Raw genomic sequence first — 23,834 nt, 5'->3', positions numbered from 1 at the left:
CTGTGAGTAACGAGAAAGGCACACAGAGAGGCTGTTCTCACGTGCACCCTATCCCAGGCTAGGGAAGCCAGCCTGCATTAGTGCCCAGTCCCAGTGGGGCAGCAATGCCTGGCCCAGCTTTTTAACGGGGCTTTTAGCCAGGGTTAAAGGCTTTAGTGAGCCCTTAATCCAGGCTCCCATGTCATTTGTTCACTGGGGCTGCGATCAGCCCCAGTGGACACAGAGATGGGCTCCTAGAGCGCTTGTTTCCTGGGGTTGTGTGGTGCCTTATGGGATATCTGGTGACTGGGACGAGTCGTCTCGGACTCTGGAGTGCTGCGCTGCACACTGCAGTCCGTGCTCCCAGCAACATTTCAGCGATCATCTAGGGGGAAGGTGAATTGGACCAGCCTCATCCCCGCTCCTGCACACGCAGTCATGTGAATGGCCCCAGTGTGTATCTTCTCAGGCACATGCTGTATTCATAGACAATTTGGGGGTCATGGCTTGCAATGTGTGCCCTTTCTCTAATGAATGAATAGGACTCAAAAGAAGAGGAAATCCCCCTTCAAGCTGGCCCAAGTCCAGCAAAACAGGTGTGTCTTCAGGAGACATCTGAAAGCCAAAAAAGAGTGGTTGGCTATCAGGCAGCTATTGAATCAGGGGAGCTGTGGGCTGCATCTTAGCGCCCCTCAAGCCTGGAGAATGAAGGAAATTCTGGGTCTCTTCCTGGACTGGCTTTCAATGCTTGTAGGTCAGGCTTTGGTGAGCCGGTTCACAAATGCAAGTCTTGTATATTTTCTTCACAAATTTCCCTGCTAACTGAGCAAAGAGGCACTTTTTAAAGTGGTGATTCTCTTCTTTTTAGTAGGAAAGCAACTGGCCCTACCCAACTCCAGCATAGCAACCCTCCAGTGGTAGTTGTTGGTGTCTACCTTAGTTTTCATTTTAGATTGTGAGCCATTTTGGGAAGTCTAGGAACCTAACCCCCATGTTTCCATAGATTCAATGGCTTATCTGTGGTTTTGTTATCCACTGTAATATGTGGGACCGGAACCCCCTTGGATAATGAGGTCCTCCTGTATATGGTTGAACTGTATTGATCTTCCAAAGTACAGTATTCTCAGCAACAGACTCCCCCCCCCCCACCATCAGAGCTTAAATACATGAAAAGGAAAGATCTTTCCTTGTGTTGGTCATGTCAGCCCCTACCAGGCAATTACTGTGCCTTTGTCATTGTTGTTCTGATTATCTTTAGATCTCAGGTTTATAAAAATTTTTAGGGGTGCACCTAATGGCGCAGCGGAGAAATAACTTGCCTGGCGATCAAGAGGTTGCCGGTTCAAATCCCCACCGGTATGTTTCCCAGACTATGGGAAACATCTATATCGGGCAGCAGCGATATAGGAAGATGCTGAAAGGCATCATGTCATGCCGTGTGGTAGATGGCAATGGTAAGCCCCTCCTGTATTCTCCCAAAGAAAACCACATGGCTCTGTGGTTGCCAGGAGTCAACACCGACTCGACGGCACAGCTTTACGTTACTTTATTGTGAGTGGAGGGCCAGACCCTTGCAGTTGTCTTCCAGAAAACTGAGAATCTTCTGCCAACTGTGTATAAAAATGTTTTAATAATAAATAAATAATAAATCTGCTTTGCAGTACTTGAAACAGTGATGCTAGTAATGAATGAGAAAGCATGTCAGCTATAAGAGAAAGCACAGTAGTGATTATAGACCTAGCCTCTGGTTCATTGGTGCGTGACATATGATTCACACACACACAATTCCATGAAACAATCCATAGGAACTAAGAAGCTACCATATGCATAATTGGACCATTGATCCACCTAGCTAAGTATGGTCTGCTCTGACTAGTAATAGTTCTACAGGGTGTCAGGTAGGGCTGAGTATAGAATGTTGGATCTTCTGTGTGCCCATCAAGTGCTGGACCACTTAGTCTCCAGTTGTGTGAACTGACTGATGATATCCAGTAAGAACAGGCTTGTAAAGCATGTCTGAAAGTGAAGTAGTTTGAGGCATATATGTCAACTGTGAAAGGTGGATTTAATAATTATCCTCTATAATAAAACCCCTGTGTGTGATCCCATGCCGCCCGTGTCTTTTTGGGCAGTTCTGGGCATGCGCAGAGCGCATGCCCAGAACCGCCGAGAAAGATACGGCCGCCCAGACACGGGCGGCCATGTTGGCCAAAGTAGCTGAAGTGCCCCAAACGACGGTTGATGTCCCCATCGTCGTAGCAATAAATTGCTCCCGCCGCCGCCAATGCCCGCCCGCCCTCCCAGCTGCCCGAGTCCTCCTTTTTGAACCAACCCCCCCCCATGATTAAGGGCCAAATTGGCCCATGTAATTGCCCCCGCGGCCGCCGCCAACCGCCCGCCCGCCCTCCCAGCTGCCGAGACCTCCTTACCAGAGTACGCCCGTGTCAGTCGGGCGAGAAAAGTTCCTATTTAGAGAAGGAGAGAGGAGCTCGCAAGCAGAGCTCCTCTCTGTGCAAAGTCACTGCCCGAACTGGCGCTATGGATGCAAAGGACGCAATAGGCGTCCTTTGCGCCCAAAGCGCCAGTTCGGGAAGAGGCTTTTCAGAGAGAGGAGCTCTGCTTGCGAGCTCCTCTCTCCTTCTCTAAATAGGAACTTTTATCGCCCGACTGACGCAGGCGTACTCGGGTAAGGAGGTCTCAGCAGCTGGGAGGGAGGGCGGGCGGCGGCGGCCGCGGAGACCTTGGGGCCCTTGCCCAGCCGGGAGACTGGCCGCGGCATGCAGGCTGTCAGTGGGGGGGGGGGAATGGTGGCGGGGGGCCGGAGCGCCTGTTACTAGCGCCCGTTATTTAACGGGCCAAAATTCACTTGTTTAGGGATAATTTGGCATACAAAATACAGTAATTTTAGTGAAGCCTGTTACAGTAAAATGTGTTACCTTCTCTTTAATTGTTTATTTGATAACTCTTGTTGCTTTATTTTCTTCCAGGACTTGTATTAATCCCAGGAGCAGCAATTGGCCAAATTATAAGTGGTGTTATAGTTTCCAGGTTCAAACTGAGTTGCAAAAACATAATCAAGTTTATTATTGCTACTTGTACAGTGGCATTTGTACTAAATATGGTGTTTCTGTTTGCCAACTGTGGGAATGAACCCTTTGCAGGTGTATCTGAAACATATAATGGGTAAGTGTATTTTAAAGCATCAGTTGCCTCCTTAAATAATGTTTAAAATAAAATAAATAAATAATATAAATAGAAATATTGTTAATGGACAGAAACCTCCCACATAAAAATAAAGCCGTGTGGAAGCCGTCACTCTTCTGATGGAGGAACTGAGGGCAGTTGAGATGTGTGTGTTCAGAAATGCATTCAGTTATTTGTGTTACTTTCTGTGTTTGTGCACAAAGCATTACAGTGATGAATTGTGGGAGACCTCCCCTACTTTGTCTTTGTCTTGTCCTCCCATCCTTTTTTTGCTGAGGAACACGCAGTGTACAAAACACGCAGGGGAAATTGCCTTCCCCTCCACAATACTAATATTTTGATGCCAAATCAGAAATGTAGTGAATGATTAAGCCTATAATATCTATAAGATCATGTGTCTGATTTAAGGATAAATAAAGACATTAAGAGAGGGGGGGAAATGAACATAAAATCATTTTTTAAAAAAATCTGAGAAGACTCACCAACACTGAAGGCTGACAGGCAGTAATAGAAAATAACATTTCAACATGGTGATTTTCATTCACCAGAGGAGCAATTTATTGTAAAGTTTCCAAACTTTCATGCGGAGGAACAGTTATCGATATGTGCCCTGATCCAGTGGGAACAATGCATGCCCAGATGCACAGGTTTCTGTATGCAGATTTGTACACACTGTAAGGCCTATGAGTGAAGAAATCCCATACATTTAGTACTCATGGATAGACACTCTGCTGATTATGCTTGTGTCACTTAACAGCTGATCAGTCCTATCATCAAAAAAATATGACCCATCCAGCAGATTATCAGCACCATCATGACACGGCCTATCTTTCAGACAGGGCACATGTGAATCTCTTGCTGTTGTGTTCTCTTTCTACTGGAGCAACCATTTTAATGTCATTATCTATCTGGCTTAGGTAGTTTATGGCTAATTATCCTCCAATAGCCATCACTGGCCATTGGAGGATAGGCCAGTGATGGATATGATGGAGTGCATGGTTTGTGTGCAGAAGGTTTGATCTTTAGCATCTTCAGTTAAAAGGAACTTGTACAGTTGGACTGATAAAGACCCAGTTTGAGGCCTTGGAGAGTTGCTGGCAGAGCAGAGAACACTGGGCAAGATGCCCTCACCTTTTGCCTGTGGGCTTCTTAGGGGCATCTGGTGGGCCACTGTGTGAAACAGGATGCTGTGAAACAGGATGCTGGACTGGATGGGCCTTGGGCCTGATCCAGCAGGGCTGTTCTTATGTAAGATGGACCAATGGGCTAGCTCAGTGTAAGAGTTAGACCATGCAATGCTAACAGTTGTTCAGGGGCACCAGAACTTGAACCAACATTTGGTCAGGGTTTATTTTATTTTATTTTTTTCAAAATCTCTGGTGCTAACTTATGAAGGAGCAAATTTAGCCTTTGATATTCCTACCTCCAATCTATATAGATAATAAATATGTTGTTGTTTGACTTTGTGCATGTTTATTCCACTGAATATTTGAACACTATGCATGTATTTTTCAGAATATTTTCTTAGGGAATACAGAACATTGCATATTTTTTACTTCGTTTCATTTTTACTTTTCTGTTTCAGGACAGGCACATTTTCAAACTTGATTGCACCATGTAATGCTGATTGCAAATGCATGCGGTCATACTATTCACCAGTCTGTGGCACTGATGAAGTCCAGTATTTTTCTCCATGTTTTGCAGGATGTAGGGGATCAGTGGTCAAACTGCCCCACAGAAATGTAAAGGTATTGTTATTTCACTGCATGAACTGAGGTACAATTTACCTTAGGTCTGTGTTCTGGATGTTAAAGTATTCTATAGATTCTTTCCTGAAAATAATTATGTGCTGTTTTTAAATGTATATTGATGTCTTTCAATATACTCATTGAAATGTACTCATTGATGTCTTTCACACAGCCTCGCTGGGGAGGGTGTGTGGCTGTGGGGAAGGCAGGAGGTTGCCTGCCTTCCCCGGCAGCTGAGCAGTCACCGTCCTCCCCTCTGCCCCACCATGTGCCCACACGAGCAGTGGTGCAGTGGAGAGAGACACTGAGAGCGGGAGGACTCCCCTCCCCACATCCCAGGGTGCCCCAGGGCATGAGCGTTGCAGCTGCTCTCATTAGAATAACCACTGCGCTCAGCATGGCCACTCCTCCCCCCCCCCCAGCTCGCTGCTGGAAATGGAGGCAGGCCGAGGGGGAAGCCATTTAACCCAGCAGTGATTGCCCACTTTTTAACTGCAAATGCTGGGTTAAAAAGTGGGGCTTGGTGAGGGGGCAGTGCTAGGAGCTAAGTCACTCCCAACTCTTCACACATGCAGCCTAACCCAGGCTTTTTGGATAGTTTTTGAGTGATAGATGTCCAAAAATATACCAACAGTTTTAACATTTCAATTAATGGGTATGATAATATCTGAAATTAGGATTACTATCATTAGGAATGGCTTCTCTAATAGAGTTTGCTTATCAGCTTCTCCAAACTGTGCAAAAATAATTTCATAGGAGGATCTTTAGGACACCTATCCAAGCTGGTGTAGTTGGTCTACTTGCAAATTTAATAAAGGGGCTATAGAGTTTTCCAAAAAATCAAGGACCTATTAACTCACCCCACCCCCACCACACACACAAGATAACTTTCATTACTCAATTGCTTTTTATGGCATTATTCCCCAACAAACAAAATGGCTGATAAATTGGGCAGATGGGATATGATTGATGGAAAGCTGCAATTGCCCTCTACCTTCTCCTCCATAGCAACTTAGCTCCTTCCCTCTCCAACGTTCCTATGCCAGCCCCTCTCCCATCACCAACATCCCAGATCCTGTCCAATATCTTCTCCCACTTCCTACATCTTCTGGATGAATGCTTGACAGTAATGGGCTCAGAATGGTCTTCCTGGCTAAGTGCAGAAGGAGTGAGAGGAGGGAGCAACAGTCCATATTTACTGGAGGAAAATATGTCCATATTTACTGGAGAAAGACACAGCTAGGAGGAAGAGAGTGGAGAGGGGGGAGACCATGTCCCAAGAACAGGTGTTTGTGTGTGGGGTGAGGGGAGCAGCTTCAAATTCTTTGCTGCATAAGTCTCAGATCATCATTCAAAATGGAGTCTGTGTGACAAGGAGATCCTGCCCTGTCAGAACATGTCCCAGTAACCTCGTAGATTGTAGGTTCCCACTTCCGGCCATGGTAAAGCCAAATGTGGTAGAGTTGGGAGGAAGGCCGTGCTTTGGTAAGTCCTGCACCCTTGCAGGACATGACCTTCTGCTCCTGATGTGCTTTGTTGGGAGCAAGGGCATGGGCATGGGCATGTCTTCAGGTGGCAGCAGTTGGCTCGAAAGAGTGCCTCCTACATAATTAGTCTCTCAGATCATTGTCACTTACCTGGAAAATGAAGGGAGGAGGAGGCAGCTATCCTCCTACTTTCCTCAAACTCTTCAAGACAGTAGTTGCATGGACTGACTCCCTGGGCTTTTCTCCCCTCATCAAGGAGAGTCAGCCCCAGGTAGCCATTGAAGGAGGCAATGTGGTTCCTTTATCCTTTGGTGATTCTAAACATTCCACGCCGACACACTAGTAGATATTCAGCATGACTGAAAAGCTGAAGTTCTACACTGCCTTATATGCATGTGGTTCGTGGGCTTGCAGTTAACATAGTATTAATTGCTCACATTTAGTGATTTTATTCTGTTCTGTCCATTGCTCTGTCTTGAATTGCTTTGTGATTTTTGCTTTCCAGAAGTTTCTAGGAAGTTAAGCACTTTTAACTTCCACTGGTGGGACAATTGGGACTTCAAAACACTTACTTTTAGCAGGATATCAATATCTTTGCCTGAGTCACAAATCCATTCAGATCTATCTATCTATCTATCTATCTATCTATCTATCTATCTATCTATCTATCTATCTATCATATTTTTATACCGCCCAAAACTTACATCTCTGGGCAGTTTACAACAAAATAAAAACAAAGTAAAACATTAGTTAAAACAAAAATGAAAAGTTTAAAACATTACAACAATTTAAATTTTTTAAAAGAATATTTTAAAATAGCATTAAAACAATATTAATTAAAAGCCTGGGTGAACAGATGCGTCTTTAAAGACTTTTTTAAAAGTCCAGAGATGGGGAGGCTCTTATTTCACTTGGGAGCTCATTCCAAAGCCTCTGGGTAGCAGCGGAGAAGGCCCGTCCCTGAAAAGCCACCAGACGAGCCAGTGGAAACTGCAGATGAACCCCTCCAGCAGATCTCAGTGGGTGGTGGGGTTCATGACGAAGAAGGCGTTCTCTTAAATACCCAAGGCCCAAGATGTTTAGGGCTTTATAGGTTATAACCAGAACCTTTTATTTTGCCTGGAAAAATATCGGCAGCCAGTGTAGCACCTTCTGTACAGGAGTTATTTGTTGTCTCCGAGATGACCCAGAGACCAACCTGGCTGCCACATTCTGGACCAACTGTAGTTTCCAGACTACATTCAAGGGCAGCCCCACATAGAGCACATTGCAGTAATCCTGTCTGGAGGTTACCAGAAGAGGTACCACTGTTTTGAGGTAGTTCACCTTAAGAACCTGACTCAACTGGCGTATTAGCCAAAGCTGATAGAAGGCACTTCTGGCCACTGCCTCAACCTGGGAGACCAGGGAGAGGCTCGGATCCAGAAGCACACCTAGACTGCGTACCTGTTCCTTCTGGGGAAGTGTGACCCCTTCCAGGACAGGCAGATCAAAATTGTCTCTTGAGTTCCGATCCCGCACAATGAGTACCCCCGTCTCATCTGGATTCAGTCTCAGTTTGTTATCCCTCATCCAGCCCATCACCAACTCCAGGCAGGTTACGCCTTCTCCCGATGATGCTGACATGGAGAAATAGATTTGAGTGTCATCAGCATACTGATAGCACCCTGCACCAAATCTCCTGATGATCTCTCCCAGCGGTTTCATGTAGATCTTAAACAACATCGGAGACAAATGCAAGACAAGATGCATTACATAAATCTGTTCTTGGAATAAGGAAACAAAAAAGAGAGGGGACCCTCAGATGCATTGTGATTATCTTTAGTAGGCCCAATGCGTTTTAGATAAAATTGTTTGTCAAGGGCATTAGAACAAGAACAAAAACAATAAAGAGCAATTATACTCATTATTGCTCATTATAGGAATGAAACAGTAAAATCCAAATACAAAGGACAACACATAAAAAGCTCTTAACAGATCACACAATATTTGGAAAACCTTGTCAAAATGATCTAAACATGAAATTCAATACTAATTCCAAATATATCATGATCCAAACTTTTATACATTTTACTAACTCTGCCCAGGTTTGCTATTCTCCCAAACTATAAATGAACAAAAATTGCATTCTTATATAAGGGGATATACCTAAATGAATTACCTCCTACATTTAACAAGATAATTACACCTACTCACAAAACAAGCTCACTAATGTCAAAGTAACATATAATAACTACATAAATAAATCTCCACAAACTAGCATAATATAAGAATTGTATTTAAGCCCATGCCTGCCTTTCAAAACTTAAAAGACGTTTTAAAAAGAGGCTAAAGCCAGCCAACCTCTCCACAAATCTCAAATGTCAAACAACTGTCATAGCTGAAGCCTAAATACCCTAATAAAACACTCATTCTGAACAAAACAAAATTTTAAATTCCATGCCCCTCACTGCAGAGAGACCATCCTGTATAAACTTACCACTACCAAAACTTATCCTCCCTTCGTAGTATATCATGAAAATATATCTGGACATAGGTTTGTATCAGTGTAAATCTTCAGTAAGACCTTGAGATACTAAAGTTGTTATTTTAGAATCCATTTTATTTCCATCAGAAGAGTCTTTTCATCCTCATCTCCCTGCTCTAGGGCCCAACACCTTATTTCCAAGTTTTATGTTTTTCCTCCAAAAGATGATCTACTAAAGGGGCCCCTTCTAACATTTCCTATATTGCCCAAACTTCCTTCAATGCATATCTTGTCTACTGTAATTGTTTTACCCACATAGATTTTTTTTTTACATATACATATACATCAAATGAACTCAAACTTAATATTGTCCAAAAGGTAAGTTATGTTTTAAGGTATGAGGATGCAAGCTATCAAACCTAAGAAATGTGTTTTTATCTGTGGGCTTTTTATATAGAGGTGTAAGGACTATCCTTATTTTTGATCACCAGTAGGTTCAGTAAAATCCACTTCTTTCTCAGTGTGTTGTAAATCAAATTCTAAATTTTCACTCCTGGAATTAATCTAGTCATGAAATTCCATCAGCAAATCCTTTCCCCCTTGCCAAATCAGAAAAATAAATAAATACCATCAGTATATCTTCACTGTCCTTTAACGTAGGAAAAAAAGGGATTATTCAAGGAGAAAACATACTCCTTTTCAAAAGCTGCCATATATCTATCAATCAATCAATTTACTGTGGTGCAAAACTAATCACATAAATTACATAAGCACAGATTATACCATTTACACCAAAATGAGTGCCATAAATATAATGCTGTTTTCAGGGCCATAGGGCACCCCATAGCTACACTTGTAGTTTGCCAATAGTATTTCTTGTTAAAAAAAAAATTCTTTTGAAGAGCCAACTTGGTGAAAGATAATAGAAAATGAATGGATGTTTATCTGTGCATTTTTGAACAGTGTCCTCCAATATCTCTAAAGCTTGGTCCTGTGGGATATTGGTATACAAACACTCCCCAAATTACAAACATCCTAGTCACCTTAAGTGGTGCAGCGGGGAAATGCTTGACTAACAAGTAGAAGGTTGATGGTTTGAATCCCCGCTGGTACTATATCGGGCAGCAGCAATATAGGAAGATGCTGAAAGGCATCATCTCATACTGCGCGGCAGGAAGCAATGGTAAACCCTTCGTGTATTCTACCAAAAGAAAACCACAGGGCTCTGTGGGTGCCAGGAGTCGAAACTGGCTTGACGGCACACTTTATCTTTACTTAACCTACAAACATCATTCATACAAACAAACTCCATAACATATTACATTAAGAAAGCCCTCAACTTACAAACCCCAGCCTGCACATACAAACAAGTTGTCGCTCTTGGGAATCATATGCATTCCAAGTTATGAACATCACACAAACAAACTTTGGGAACACAACCCATATGTAAGTTGGGGACCTTTGAATTCATGTTCATTGGTTTAGTATATTAATAAAATTGGAGGAATCCCAAACACATGAAGGGATGAGAAAAACAAATGATTTCACGAAATAATAAACTAGGATAAATGTTCTAAAACTGATTCATTCCCAGATGCAATAGGGTGATCAAGTGGAGGAATAATACCTTTGTGTATCTTTGGTAACAGATTTTAAAAAAATGAACATGTGGTCTCATATTAAATAAAAACGTACAGTACTCCAAAGATGAAATATAATCTAAATTAAACCATTCCCCAAAAGCATTTTAATTTCATTCTGTTTCCCTTTATTAGGGTTCTAGGAGCATGATATATATGAAGTACTTTCTGAAAGTTGTGAAATTACCTCCTGCCTATAGTCGTCCTGATTCATTACAACTACGGCACCCCCTTTATCTGCTCCTTTGACAATGGTGGGGTGCCGGGTAATCCTGACTAAAATTGTGCCATGCATAGGCAGGCATATGCTTTAGTTCCTTAAGATCCTGAATGACTATATACTATAGACCTTTGTAGCCGGATCAACTGGTCCAGTGGGAATGAAGTATGAATGTGACCAAAATCGCATCGAAGAATCCCTGTAACGACACTCAATTTTTAAAATATCGTTGCATCTTTATTTTCCTAAAGAAACAGAATACATCCAATCTTGTTTGAACTGGGTCACGGTGGGACAAGGAACAAAAGAGATACCTTTATTGAGAATAATCATGCCTTGTACAGTGAGAATTCTTTCGGAGAGGCTGACTAAAAAGTCTCCTTCTGGAGAACCTCTGCATGTTTCTGTCTTCTATAGTTCTCTTTCTGCCCATGTGTGATAAAATCCCACATGTGTCTTCCCTGGATTGTCCTAAGAAGAAAGAAGTGGAATGTGGTTCTTTGCCTTCATGGTCACTGCTATTCCCCGTTGAAGAATCCCATTCTGTATTCGAGGAAGTGAAAAAATTTCCTGACTAGAAAATGATACTTTCTTTGTTCTTTTCATAAGCCTTCTTATTCACACAATCTGATTCATCTAACATTTTAATTATGTTTAAATGCTTTAAGCTCTTCCTGAAAATGTGTTAATTCCTTATCCAGTCTTTACAACCTCTGATCTGTTTGTGTTGAAGGGTTGTCCATCCGTTTTTCTATCTCAAGTTGTTACTGAATAGGTCATCTATGATATTTTCACTATTAGTACCACCAAATGCTGTGAACATTTATTAAGAATGGCACACCATTTGTTCATGAAATTATCATTTTCTCTTTGAACATACCTGGTTCTTTGAGAATTCTGAGAACCCTGGGAACTTCAGAGTAAGAGAGAACTTTATAATAATCTCTGGATACTTCATCAGATATCATGTTTACATTTAAACACATTCTAAGGCAGTCATATCCATAATGCTCTCTGTTGAAATATGTAAGTGCAAGTGATCATGAACTAAAGTGCAGTGCGTAGGATTTAAAAGAAAGAGAAATATTCACATAGAGACAGGGGCGTAGCTAGCCCGCCAGCGGCCCGTGTGCGGCTGCAGCGGGCGCCCCCGCTAACCCCGCCCCCCACTTCTGATGTCAGATGCTGGGGGCATGGTCTGGCAGTGAGTAGTAGCTTAGCTGAAGTTAAGTGCTTAAGCCCCAAGATTTGCAAAAGGACTAATGTTTTAGCCAGTTAACATAATTGTTTTTCCTGCGAAGTGTCAGCAGATGCAGGGAACTGCCCTGCAATTGCTCCACATACATCAATAGTTGTCAGTAAAATCAAACTGACCTCATCATCCCCGGATAAAAAGAGCGGTCACTTTTGTTCTTCTTCCCCCTTTGTGTGTACACACACACTGCTTCCCCAGTATGCATATTGCAAACCAGTATATGCCACGTTAATTGTGATGCAGAGGGAAGCTTTCTACTAAAACCTGCCTAGGCTGTGCTACATTTTAATGAATGCAAGCAAGCCTTTTTGATCTTTTCTGAGTCAGTTCAGTTGTTGAGGAAGGGAGCCTTGAGGCTCCATTCGGGAGTTTCAGTTACAGTTAAACTTTAACTGCTAAAGGGGCTGGCATCAGAAAGGCATTCACAGGGCTTGAGGGGGGCAGGGGGGGGAGAGAAAGAAAAGGAAAAGGAGAGCTTGTTCCTTCCCATCCAGTCGAGAAGCGCAGTGCTGAGAGGGAACTTACGTGTTGACATTACTTGGTCCGAGTAACCATCCTTTCCTGCTGACTGGCAGGCGCTGCTCCTCTGTTTTCCACCACCACCACCCCTCCACACGCGAAGCTGGAGCCCTCTGGCTGGTGCTTGTCCAGCTTCAAGGAAAAGGCACGGAAGCAAAGAGCATGTCAGCTGAGCGTCTTTAAAACTTTTGCGCCCAGTTTGTGCGAGCAGCAGGCGGCGGTCACCTCGCTGCGGCTCTCTGAGCATGGAAAAGACTCACGACATCAGAAAACCTTCCTTCAGGAGCCTCGTTCCCGCCCAGCCTGGCGATTCCCGCGCAAGGGCGGGAGGGGAGAGACCTGAGGCTGTGGGCTTTCTGGTGGCTCCGCCGCCTCAAGAGCGCCCATGCAGCTCCTGGGCTCTCTCAGCTCTCTGCCTCTCGCCTCGGGAGGCCAGGGAACAATAGTCAGAGAACACCAGATGGCGAGATATTCATTAGCGCTGCTTTTGCAATGCAGCCCAGGAGCGGCTCTTTCCTGCAGGGAAGAGCCGCTCCTGGGCTGCGCTGCTTTGGCACCTGTATTTTAGCTAGTTAGGCTGGCGCTGAGGGTTGGTAAATGGTAATCATCAGAGATGGGATGGGTGGGGGCGGCAGCCCTGCAGCGGAGGTGGAGAGTGGGGGATGCCCAAGACAAGTACTGCCTGCCTGCCTTTGAAATGCGTGGGGGGGAGGGGGAGGAGAGGCAGCGGCTCCTTGGAGGCAGAGGCCCGTGCACTTTGAACACTTTCGCACTATGGTAGCTCCACCAGTGCATAGAGACCCTCACCCCAATCCAGCAGGGAAGATCCTAATGCAGAGACATGTTTTCATGGTTGATACAGATGGCTTAACTACCAAGCCAGAGGTTGCCGGTTCGAATCCCCGCTGGTATGTTTTCTAGACGATGGGAAACACCTATATCGGGCAGCAGCTATATAGGAAGATGCTGAAAGGCATCATCTCATACTGCATGGGAGGAGGCAATGGTAAACCACTCCTGTATTCTACCAAAGACAACCACAGGGCTCTGTGGTCGCCAGGAGTCGACACCGACTCGACGGCACACTTTACCTTTACTTTACAGATCTAGATGCTGTCATTTCTTCCTTCCCACAAGGGGGCAGCTCCATGTCAAAGGGTGGCCTGGGATACAAAAAGAATGCTGGAAGCCAGGTGATTTGCAGCATCTCTATTTACTGAGCATGTGTATGAGTCCACACTACCTCACATGCTTTCCAGATTTAACTCAGGCATATTCTCTTACAGCCCCTCTGGATATGTCCTTTCCTGGGCCCTTTCCTCAGCAAACTGTCAGCACTCCACCAGACCCAGTGCAGGCTTGGCTCTGAGCTTCCTTAGGAAGGGGTGGAGGAGGGGCAGGGCTTGGGTACCAGCTCCTGGCCACAGGTGTTGTGGATGCAGTGGCTCACCTCCAGGTTTCCCCTTGGCCAGCTCGTTGGGTACATGGATAGGAATTTACATCCACAGTTGGTTGCTAGGTGCTGCATGTCACAGAGCTGAACTAGTATGTACTCCAAGAAACTGTATGAATTGCTAAAACAATTATATTTTGCTGCATGTACCTTTTTCTGTACTGTAACTGGTTAAGTACTTTGCTATCCAGCATCTAATAGTAGATATTTTATTTTTATTTCTCCCAATAACTTATTTTGTCACACTGATCTTTTTATATGCACTATTTCTAGGCATACAGCAACTGTTCCTGCATTGTGAATGAAAAAATACAGATTGCCAATCTCACTCAGGGAGCCACTGTTGGGAAATGTCCATCCAAGTGTTCAGCCCTACCTGTATTCCTTGGTGTCTTCTTTTTTGCTGTTGTTTCTACTTTTATGGCAGTTACACCAACCACTGTGGCCATTTTCAGGTAATGTTTAAGCAGCTTCTGTTATTTGGAGAGCCTTGTACAATGTTCTGAATTTCCTTGATGGTTTTTCATTTAGATAGATAGATAAATAGATAGTACTCTGTTTCCCTACTGCATGGCAGGACAGAACTGTTATTTTGGTTTGGGCAGAAGGGAGAATAGTTGGGCTAGCTACAATTTTAAATGGATTTATTTCTAAAGAAATATTTTCTCCCCAGGGTATCTGTAATGGGAGGAGGAACTACGCAACAGTCCTAAGCAGACTTTTAAAATGTTTTCAAGTAGAATGGTCATATACCAAAATATGTATACATGTAACTGATAGTAAATTTGTTTTGACATTTATAAATGGTTGAGCAAAGTTCTTAAGTAGCTCCAACAAAGGATAAAATAATATAGGCTAGGACTACAAGGACTGCTGAAGGAGTGGTCCAAGTGTCTGGGCATGCCTAGTGGAATTTTGATGTTTTCCTTTTGAACAGCATGCTCTCCATGCCATACCACACTCTGCTTTTGAAATTCCTCTCACTTTCCAAGCAGTTTGCCATATCACATGTGTGTGGAGCTGCTGTTCAAGAAACACCATATTAATGCCCCTCTAGCAGCATGAATATAGTTATATAGTTCTGTGCAGTGTTGTTTATCCACAACCCAGAGAGTTCCTAAAGATATGATTGTGTATACCAGCAAGACTCTTGACTTTTCTTCTTTGAACAACTGAACACATGCACACACACACACCCACACCCACTCCATACCACATCACAAACCAGTTTTGATTCAAAACTGCCCTTTGGTATGGGGAGGGAGTGAAATTGCTGTGATTAATTAAAAAATTAGTTGCATAATTCTCTAGTTTGTGGATTGTGTCTGAAAACAAAACTGAACAAAAGTTCGATATCCAGTTTCCTTGTAGAAAATTTCAGTTTGTGGTGATAGCCTAGCTTTTGAAAACATGCATTGCTGATATTTCAGGCAGGTTTTTCACATAGTATTTAGTGGCCTTGTGTTGTTTTAGTTTATCATAGGACTGAGTTGAAAGTTCACCTGTGAGAACCTTTGGCTTGAAATTTGGGAGGGTAAAAGGTGCTCTGAAGTGGCTCCTTTGCTCACCTTGTTTCTGTGCTGCCACTAGATTTTTGTTGTGAGCTAGAAAAGTCGTTCACATGACCTTGTAAGCAAGGTGGGGAGGCTGGTGGGAGGAGGCAGGATGACACCTAACTTTCTCCAGATGATCCTGTTTTGTCCTATGGCCACACGGCTCAAGTGCCCACAAGAGCCGTGCTACCGGCAGCCACACAGCCATCTGGAGGCTGGGGAAATGCAACCTGGCCTCCAGAAATCCCACAATGTACTGTGTGAGGATCGTGGTGCATTGGAGGATTTCCCCACTGCCAGCACTCTATGGCAGGAAGCCCAAGCAGACACACGACTGAGTACAGGGGTAGAAGGGCATGCTTGTATCCTTCTACCTTGTTAATAGCCTGGGGAAAATGCTTGTGCAATCTGGTGGGGAGCGCCGGGATCGGGTCCTATCTCAGTGCTCCACATAAGCAGCCCTACCCTGGTAGGACTGTGCAAGCCTGGGTAGGGCTGCTCGTGTGAACAGCCTCGTTGTGTCTTCACACTAATGGGTAATGTGCATGTGCAGTAGATCCATCGGGAAGATTCCAAAAGCGATAACTCACATGTGCTTCATCATGACTGTTGTAAAGTTGGAGTGTTACATTCTGAAACTCACTTCAGCCCTCAGGTTCAGATCTCAGATTCTCTGAATTAAGTAGGTCAGAATAAGCCAAGATAAGTCAGTTCGGATGTCACAACCAATCTCAGCTTATCCTAATGTAGATATTTATTATTATTTATTTAGCATGCCCCTATATACTGCCTAAAATTCATGTCTGGGTGGTTCACAATGAAACAACACACATTAGAACAAAATTAAAATAAAATAAAATTTAAAAGCAATGTTACATTAGATAGGATGATGTAGACTCACAAGAGTGGGAGTGGGGAGTGCATCCTTCTGAAACTGAAGGATGTCACATGGAGCTTGACTTTAACCAAGGTTCTGCGTGATGTCCAAATCAGCCCTGTATGTCTGTTTTTTTTTGAACTATCGTGAAAAAAGCCAAAGTCTTCTTTGATATGGTAAAAGTCATTAAACACAATTTCATCTCCGTAGTTTCTTTCCTTACTTTTCTCCCTTAAAAGCTGGAAGTAAACATAAACAATTTTTATGGATTTGTTATTAAAATTCATTATCTTGTTTACAAGAGACAATTTTAGCTTCCTGATATTTTAAGAGGTTGCATATTCTTTCTGTAATCTGAGGAAAGAGTAATAGAAATTGAATTTAAAATTACAAAGGAAATACCAGACTGGAATGTTATATTGACACTTCCTTCAACTTTAACTTTGATTTGTAGGTGTGTACCAGAAAGGCATCGTGCATTTGCTATGGGTGTTCAAATGCTGTTTGTACGAATTTTAGGTATGCCATTTATTTTTACTTAAATATGAACAATGGTCAGAATTGCAGGGACCACCACAGAAAGTGAAAGATCAATGTGTGCCATAAGCAAATGTTGATCTCTCCCTTTCCAGAGTGGATTGTGAGAAAAAAGTATGGTTGGATCATGTTTGATGTGTGCCATCATTAGTTTTTCTTCAACCTATAACTAATTTCAAGAATATTTTAATAAATAAATAGCTGGTTAGAACTTTGTCAAAGAAAAGATTGTTCCAGTGCAAGTATTGTATCACATTGTATCTGTCTTTAGTGAAAATTGTCACATGAACTTTAAAGGCATAACGCATCAGTAAACTAATAGGGTTCACAACAAAATGTTGTGGTGTATGCACAGCCCTTAACCAATTGCTCCTGTCCAGGGCTCCAACTAGCCTAGTACTGGAGACTTGTGCTTCCTACAGCTTGTAGGCAGGAGAACCTTCATGAGGTGGGTGGAGAAAAAAACATCTTTTTAAAATTACCCATCCTTGTTAAGACTGTCTGTCTGTCTGTCTGTCTGTCTGTCTGTCTGTCTGTCTTTCTTCAGTAAGGTCATTCCTCAGAGATGCATGTTTTGGGTGGTATAGAAATATTTTAAATAAATAAATAAATAAATTCCCACATTAAAAAACTGTGTTCTACCCAGGTTTGATAGCTGTGTGTGCTCCCAGTTTTCAGTTGTGTGGAAGAAAGGTAGGAGAAAAACCTGGGCAGCTTCTATCCAGGTTTTCCTCTTACCTTGCTTCCACACAACTGAAAATTGGGAGCACACAAAGCTACCAAACCTGGGTAGCTAGGGGCTCCTCAGTAACTGAGGGGCCTGGATTCTTTGAACCCATCAGCTCAATTATAGCTACATCCCTGCTCACTCTCTTTCACTCTTGCTCTCTTGTATAAAGTGTGAAAGCACATAGGTTTCGTGCTGGCTGCCAGCATAAAAATCTGAGGTCTTTATTGCTTTATATTAGGAAATGGGAGGGCTTCTAGAGAATGGGAAAGTGTCTCTCTCCTGAATCCTCCCCATATAGTGCAACTGAAATCGCTGAACACCATTGATACAATGGAAGATCTCAACTGTCTGAGTTGCATCGTCAGTTAATTTTGCACCACTTCATCTTTTATAGGTACTATTCCTGGACCAATCTTGTATGGTGTTGCAATAGACTATACATGTACTTTGTGGTCAATAGATAAATGTGGAGATAGAGGATCTTGCTGGATCTATAACAACAGAATGATGGCCTATATGTTAGTTGGTTTAAGTAAGTATCTCTCATTAGCATTAAATAATTCAGTGCCCTATATACAGCATGGTAATGGTCTGGAAATTTTCATTGCAAATGGATGGAAATATGAGAGCAGAGGGAGGCACAGTGAACCTATTGTTATAATTATTAACCTTTTTATTTCCATTTGTCCGGTATTCTAAGCAGACTGGATGCAAATTCAGAACTTCAAAACTTTCTGATTTTCATTGGTCGGGAAGGGCATTCTGACTTTCCCAACAGCTAGCGGAATGACATGATGAAAATTCAGGATGAATTTTGGCAGTGCCAAATGCACTGAGTCAAAAATAGAAGACAGTCAATCTAATGGAGGCATCTGAAGGAAAGTGGGAAACTAGCAGGCACTGTTTGTGTAATTTTTAAAGCTGTCAGTGAATTAAAGAACTTGTGCAACTCAATCCTAAGAATATTTCCTCAGAAGTAGGTCACACTGAATTCAATGGCCAAGTTCAGCCAAAATAGGAAACCAGAGGTCTTTCACCTCTGGTTTCCTAATCCAAAAGTTTGAAATAGGGGAAATGGAATTTGTGGGGGGAAGCAACCAGCAGTTTCCCTCGCCAAACTCCACTCTGAAACTTCAGTCAGAGAGGAGTTGTGCTGGTGCAGACTCCATTACTGCAAAGCCAGTGCTACATCCGAATGCTGGCACCACAGTTTGGGCCTGACAGGACTGGAGCTGAGGGGGGAAGCTCCTCCCTCCCTCTGGTCTGATTGGCTGTGCAGGCTGTCCTTCTTTCAAGAAGGAAGCCCACATAGTCAGCTCCTCCACCTCTCCCCAATGTCTGAATGCAGATGGGGGAGGGGTGTATGGATCCGCGAGTCCACTGGACCCGTGCTTCCGTGCTATGTTTTAGCCCAGCCAATGTGTCTTTTTTACACGTAAGTGCACATAGGAATGCAGCCTTAGTTGATTTAATGTCTAAATTGATTAATTCAAAACAATTTTAATATTACCAAAATCTCAATATAGGCATATTTTTAGATATGCAAGGAAGTGTGAGATAAATGTACAGTACAATGTACAAAAACTTATCATTAATTACTATAAGGAAAGACCACATTTAATTTCTTCTTCTTTAATAATTTCTTTTATATTTCTTATCATAACTCACCAGAACCAAATTAGTCCTAAAGTTGCTCTGTTTCTCACCCAAAATTTAAGTTCACTGATTAAAACTGACCACACTGATTAATTAATTAAATCTTGATTAATCTGCTGAGAAAACAGATTAAATCTTGCAGTCCTAATTATTTTGAAACTTCCATTTATTTGGTTTAATTGATAAGCCAAAACCTTAGAGGGTCAATTGGTAGGCCAGTTGTAATCAGAGGTCAAATTTTGATTGGTGGGGTTAAAAGATAAGGGCACACTTGTTTGTGTTTTGAGATTATGTTGTTACTGCTACTATTCCTACTTTTAGCCAGTGTTTTCTTGGGGATATTCTGACTAATGCTGCATGTATGCAGTGCTAATCCCCATGCTTCTGAAGATGGGAGCTCTTGTGCCAGAGTACAATTATTTCAGAGCTCTCCCTGCACTCCAGAAGTGTTCTGTTAGAGCAGAAACACCTCTGAGGGCCAAGGACATGTTTCTCCTGTAAGAAAGTGCTTCTGGAGTGGGGGGAGAACTCCAGAATAACTGAACTCTTGTGCAAGAGTAACCGTGCATTGGAGGTGTGGGACGAGCACTAGTGTGCACTGTTGTTTGAAGCATGCTCACAACATTAGCCAGGATGTCAGCCAGGGTATGTTTATGGGTTAAACTGATATTTGAATTTGAATTCTTAATTATGTTCTTATGAACTGCTTCAAGGTTTTCTTTTAAAGATAAAAGTGCTCTGTCAATATAATAAACAATCAAATAAAAATCTCCCTCTTCTCTTTTACAGGTGCAACTGCCAAAGTAATTTCCATTTTATTTAATGTTGCAGCATTTTTCTTATATAATCCTCCACCAACTCAAAGTGCAGAGAAGATTGCAACTTCAGAGAAGAAAGATGAGACAGAAACTTCTGTATATTTGTAATATGATGGACAATTAGCTAACACTTTCAGAGAAACTTGTAGTACTCAAGGGGTGGCTTTAAAAAATCTTGTCATAATATCTGGCATTGCAGCTGTACTCAATGAGTATGAATGATACCAGCACTAGAGCACTTCTTAAGCACCCAGTTAATGTTTTTAATGCAAAAATACAGCTGGTTTATTTCAGGCATGTGAAACCAGTTTTCATCAGGCAAAATTACATGGAACATTGCAGAATGTGAACTAGTCCTTTTTTAACCTCTCTGATCACCTGGTCAAGCATAGACTGAGCTGAGGAGCCTCATTTAATTCTGTTTCTGGTTCTGGCTCTCGGTGGCGCCCTATGCAGTTGGCCGTAGGAGTGCATGGGCCACCAACAAGCTCATGACACTGTGGGGAACACATGAAGGCACTTATTGTGAAATGACTACTTATGGTTACTGCTATTGCGAAAATCACGACAGCCACATATACAGACTCCATGGAGAAGCATTGATTCATGCTGTTAGTGGCTCCATGTGATTAGATGGAGTCACAATTCCACTAGCCGCCCACGTGCTCCGGAATGTTTAAACTGGATTTGTCAATGGACTTCAATGATCTGGAGGGGATTAGCTACTTAAGGAGGTTGTGCATACTACCTCTTGGGGACAGGGAGGGATGGGGCAGGTGGCGGGGAGGCAGGATTACTCTTGCCTTCCCCCACATGATCCAGCTTTAAGCCCTGCTTGCCACACTCAGACAAGTGACAATGCAGCGAGCAGTGTAGCAGCACAGAGGAAGGATGCCTGGCCTCTGGATATCCCACAATGCACCATGTGACGAGCATGGTGCATTGGAGGATTCCCCCCTGAGTCAGGCGCTCTAGGAGCCCAACTCTATGTGCTCAGCCTGTCTGATCCCAGCGCTTCACACAGGCAAACCCAGGCATGACTGCTTGTGTGAACAGCCTCAAGGATTAATTTCACTTGTTTAAGATTCTCACATTTTCTATGAATTAGCAAAATATGCAACAGTAGCTAGCAAACCATAAGCTCAAAGTACTGTAAGTTCTGAACTCTGTTTCTCAAACAATAAATACAGCTTAATGTTTACATAACTCACAGGTTGACCTGACTGAGTTTTTAGTTTATAAATTATTCATATTTTCATCTCCTCCTTTTTGCCTTGATTTTGAGCTAATTGGCCACTTGCATTCACATGTCAATCTCAGCATCCACCAGACTGCAGATTCTCCGTAATATGAACATACTAAGTATAAGCACCACAGAATTGAGACTTGTAGGCTTCAAATGAAACATGTTCATAAAAACTAGGATAGTTGCAGGCTTGACTTCTACCTTTCCTCTATCTCCCTACTGTTTCTTTTAAAAGTGAGATGGGACAACTTACAGCATATTTACAAAGCACCTTGTTGTGCAAAAAATGTCACAAACAGTGTTATCTGAGTTAGCAGAGAGATTGGTGTGCTTAGAGGGGGTTGCTTGCCTGCTCTTACAAGTATATCAGAAAGTTATTAATTTTCTGATCTGGGGGATTCTCAGCAGTAGAAGGGTGCTGAGTGAATGGCTGGCAAGATAAAAATAACTCCAAGTAGTCCCACTGAAAATAAAAGGACAGTTTAGGCATAACTTGCCCTTTTGATTACAAAGGGACTACTCTGAGTAATCCCTACATCATGCCAGCCTAAGATCATCATACAGAAAGTGTGCATGAGCTAGGATATAGGACACACAGACTAAGCTCATGGATAAGCATATGTTCCTGCTCCTTCTTTACAAGCTCATTCAGTTCAAAAGTTTTGCTGTTTGGATATAACATTTTGATGGCTTAAAAGCAAACAATTTATAAATGAATCATAACCTCTTCTCTCAATGTTCAGTGCAAACTAAATAACATTACTGTATGTGCCTTTATACTGCAAAGACATCCACAGGGTAAAAAAACAGTGTCCTCAATGTCCATGGTTTATATTTGTATGTTGGATTATTATACTAAAACACATAAGCTGTTGACAATTTTAGAAATGTTACAAAATATAATGAAATGGTAAAATTTTTTTGTCATTTTATGCAAGTAATTGTATTAATGATGTGTAAGAACTTCTGTGAAACAAAATGCCTTAAAGATTTTGACCACAATCCAAAAAGCCCATGCATGCACATGCATGTAGTTTAAAAGGTGATTTGTTTATCTGCATAACAGCCCTTTTCAGCACATTGTAGTTTGCTTTTGAAGTTCTCTCTTTAGACTGGTGAGGAATACAGTACCTCTCATTGATCTGGTGCACATCCATTTCGTTTAGCGCCAACCTACTTGTGATGTTCAAGGCATCAGCATGTAAAGGCTTAATTAATTCACAAGCAGCCACGCAGAACTGCAATTTGGATCAGTGCAGCTAGGAAGTATTTAAATCCTTATCTCTGCATTATTTTCTTACTGAAAACTGCTACTTTGAAGTGGCTATTCAACCCTGGAAGTAGTTTGCAACAATCACACTTTTGTGGTTAAATAGCAGCTGCAGGGGGAGTTTTTGGCAGGAAAAGAGCTTAGAGGCAAAGGGATATACTCCCTACCTCTGCACTGGAGTCTCCATCTGACTCAAAGCCCCATGTGGCTGCTACTAATGAGTAAACCTAAGTCTGCAACTACACACTGATGCATTTAATGTCACATGTTGTTTGTCCTTAAGTTACAACCAGTTGACTGCAATTCTTTGCTCAGTTATACACATCTTTTTTGTAGAAATCAATGAGCTAAAGCACATCTGGTGCAGGCTTGCAAACAATGACTGACATGGTGAGGAAAATAACTCAAAGTAATCTCATTGAAATTAAATGGACAAGTTAGGCAAAGTCTAACTTCTCCTTTTAATTCCAATGTGACTGCTTTGAGTAATTTTCCTCATCATGTCAGCCATTAATTTGAAGATTTCATCCCAAAAAGCATGTCAAGCTATTTTTTTTTAATGTCTAGAAATGCTAACTATTTTTCAGTACAAGCAGACAGAGTCGGAGTGTTTAGGCTCTGTGTGATCATTAAGTTTTTAACCTTTGCAATCTACCAATATGCATTTCTATGTTGCTGCTCAGTGCCAGATTTTTGCACATTTGTCATATCAGTGAATGTATTTTTAAAAAGAACACAACTATGCAAATATCTTGAAAAGATTGCATTCCTATTACATTCAATGGCTTTAAATAGTATTTTAAATAAAAATATTTATTTTAGAGAGTCAGCAAAATGTAAATGATTTACACATTTTATTTTGTTCAAATAGATTATATTTAAATATATGAAATGAAATAAACATTTTTTAAATGTAGTAGTAGTGTTTAAAATATTGTGAGTTCTGTAGATTTATTGATTATCTTCTAAGATTTGTATCTGTTACAATGTTGATTCCAAGGTGTAAAAAGATAAGGTGCTGGTGCACCAGCTGTATCCCTTCTTGGGGAAACTACACTTCCTTTATCTGACTTCATACAGAGACTCAGGATGTCAGTGCAATAATTCCCTCAAATCCTTATGTCTCCACCTCGCTTATCTTATGTCTCCACCTTGCTTTGGTCTTTCTCTCATGG

The 23,834-nt window shown here is 42.1% G+C and overlaps 1 protein-coding gene across 1 annotated transcript in view; it reads left to right on the top strand.

Annotated features, from left to right (window-relative positions):
* Nucleotides 1–23,575, top strand: part of LOC128348305 (solute carrier organic anion transporter family member 4C1-like) — a 56,133-nt gene extending 32,558 nt beyond the window's left edge. The window contains exons 8-13 of the mRNA XM_053304154.1: nt 2,967–3,162; nt 4,769–4,931; nt 14,246–14,427; nt 16,857–16,921; nt 18,064–18,201; nt 20,115–23,575. Of these exons, the coding sequence (XP_053160129.1) occupies nt 2,967–3,162; nt 4,769–4,931; nt 14,246–14,427; nt 16,857–16,921; nt 18,064–18,201; nt 20,115–20,251 (881 nt within the window). The 3' untranslated portion in view covers nt 20,252–23,575. The remainder of the gene's footprint in view (nt 1–2,966; nt 3,163–4,768; nt 4,932–14,245; nt 14,428–16,856; nt 16,922–18,063; nt 18,202–20,114) is intronic.
* Nucleotides 23,576–23,834: the final 259 nt, after the last annotated feature.

Source organism: Hemicordylus capensis, chromosome 2 (genome assembly GCF_027244095.1).
Source record: "Hemicordylus capensis ecotype Gifberg chromosome 2, rHemCap1.1.pri, whole genome shotgun sequence".
Lineage (NCBI taxonomy): Eukaryota > Metazoa > Chordata > Lepidosauria > Squamata > Cordylidae > Hemicordylus > Hemicordylus capensis.
The sequence above is the reverse complement of the archived record's forward strand: the minus strand, read 5'-3'. Positions and strand labels throughout refer to the sequence as shown.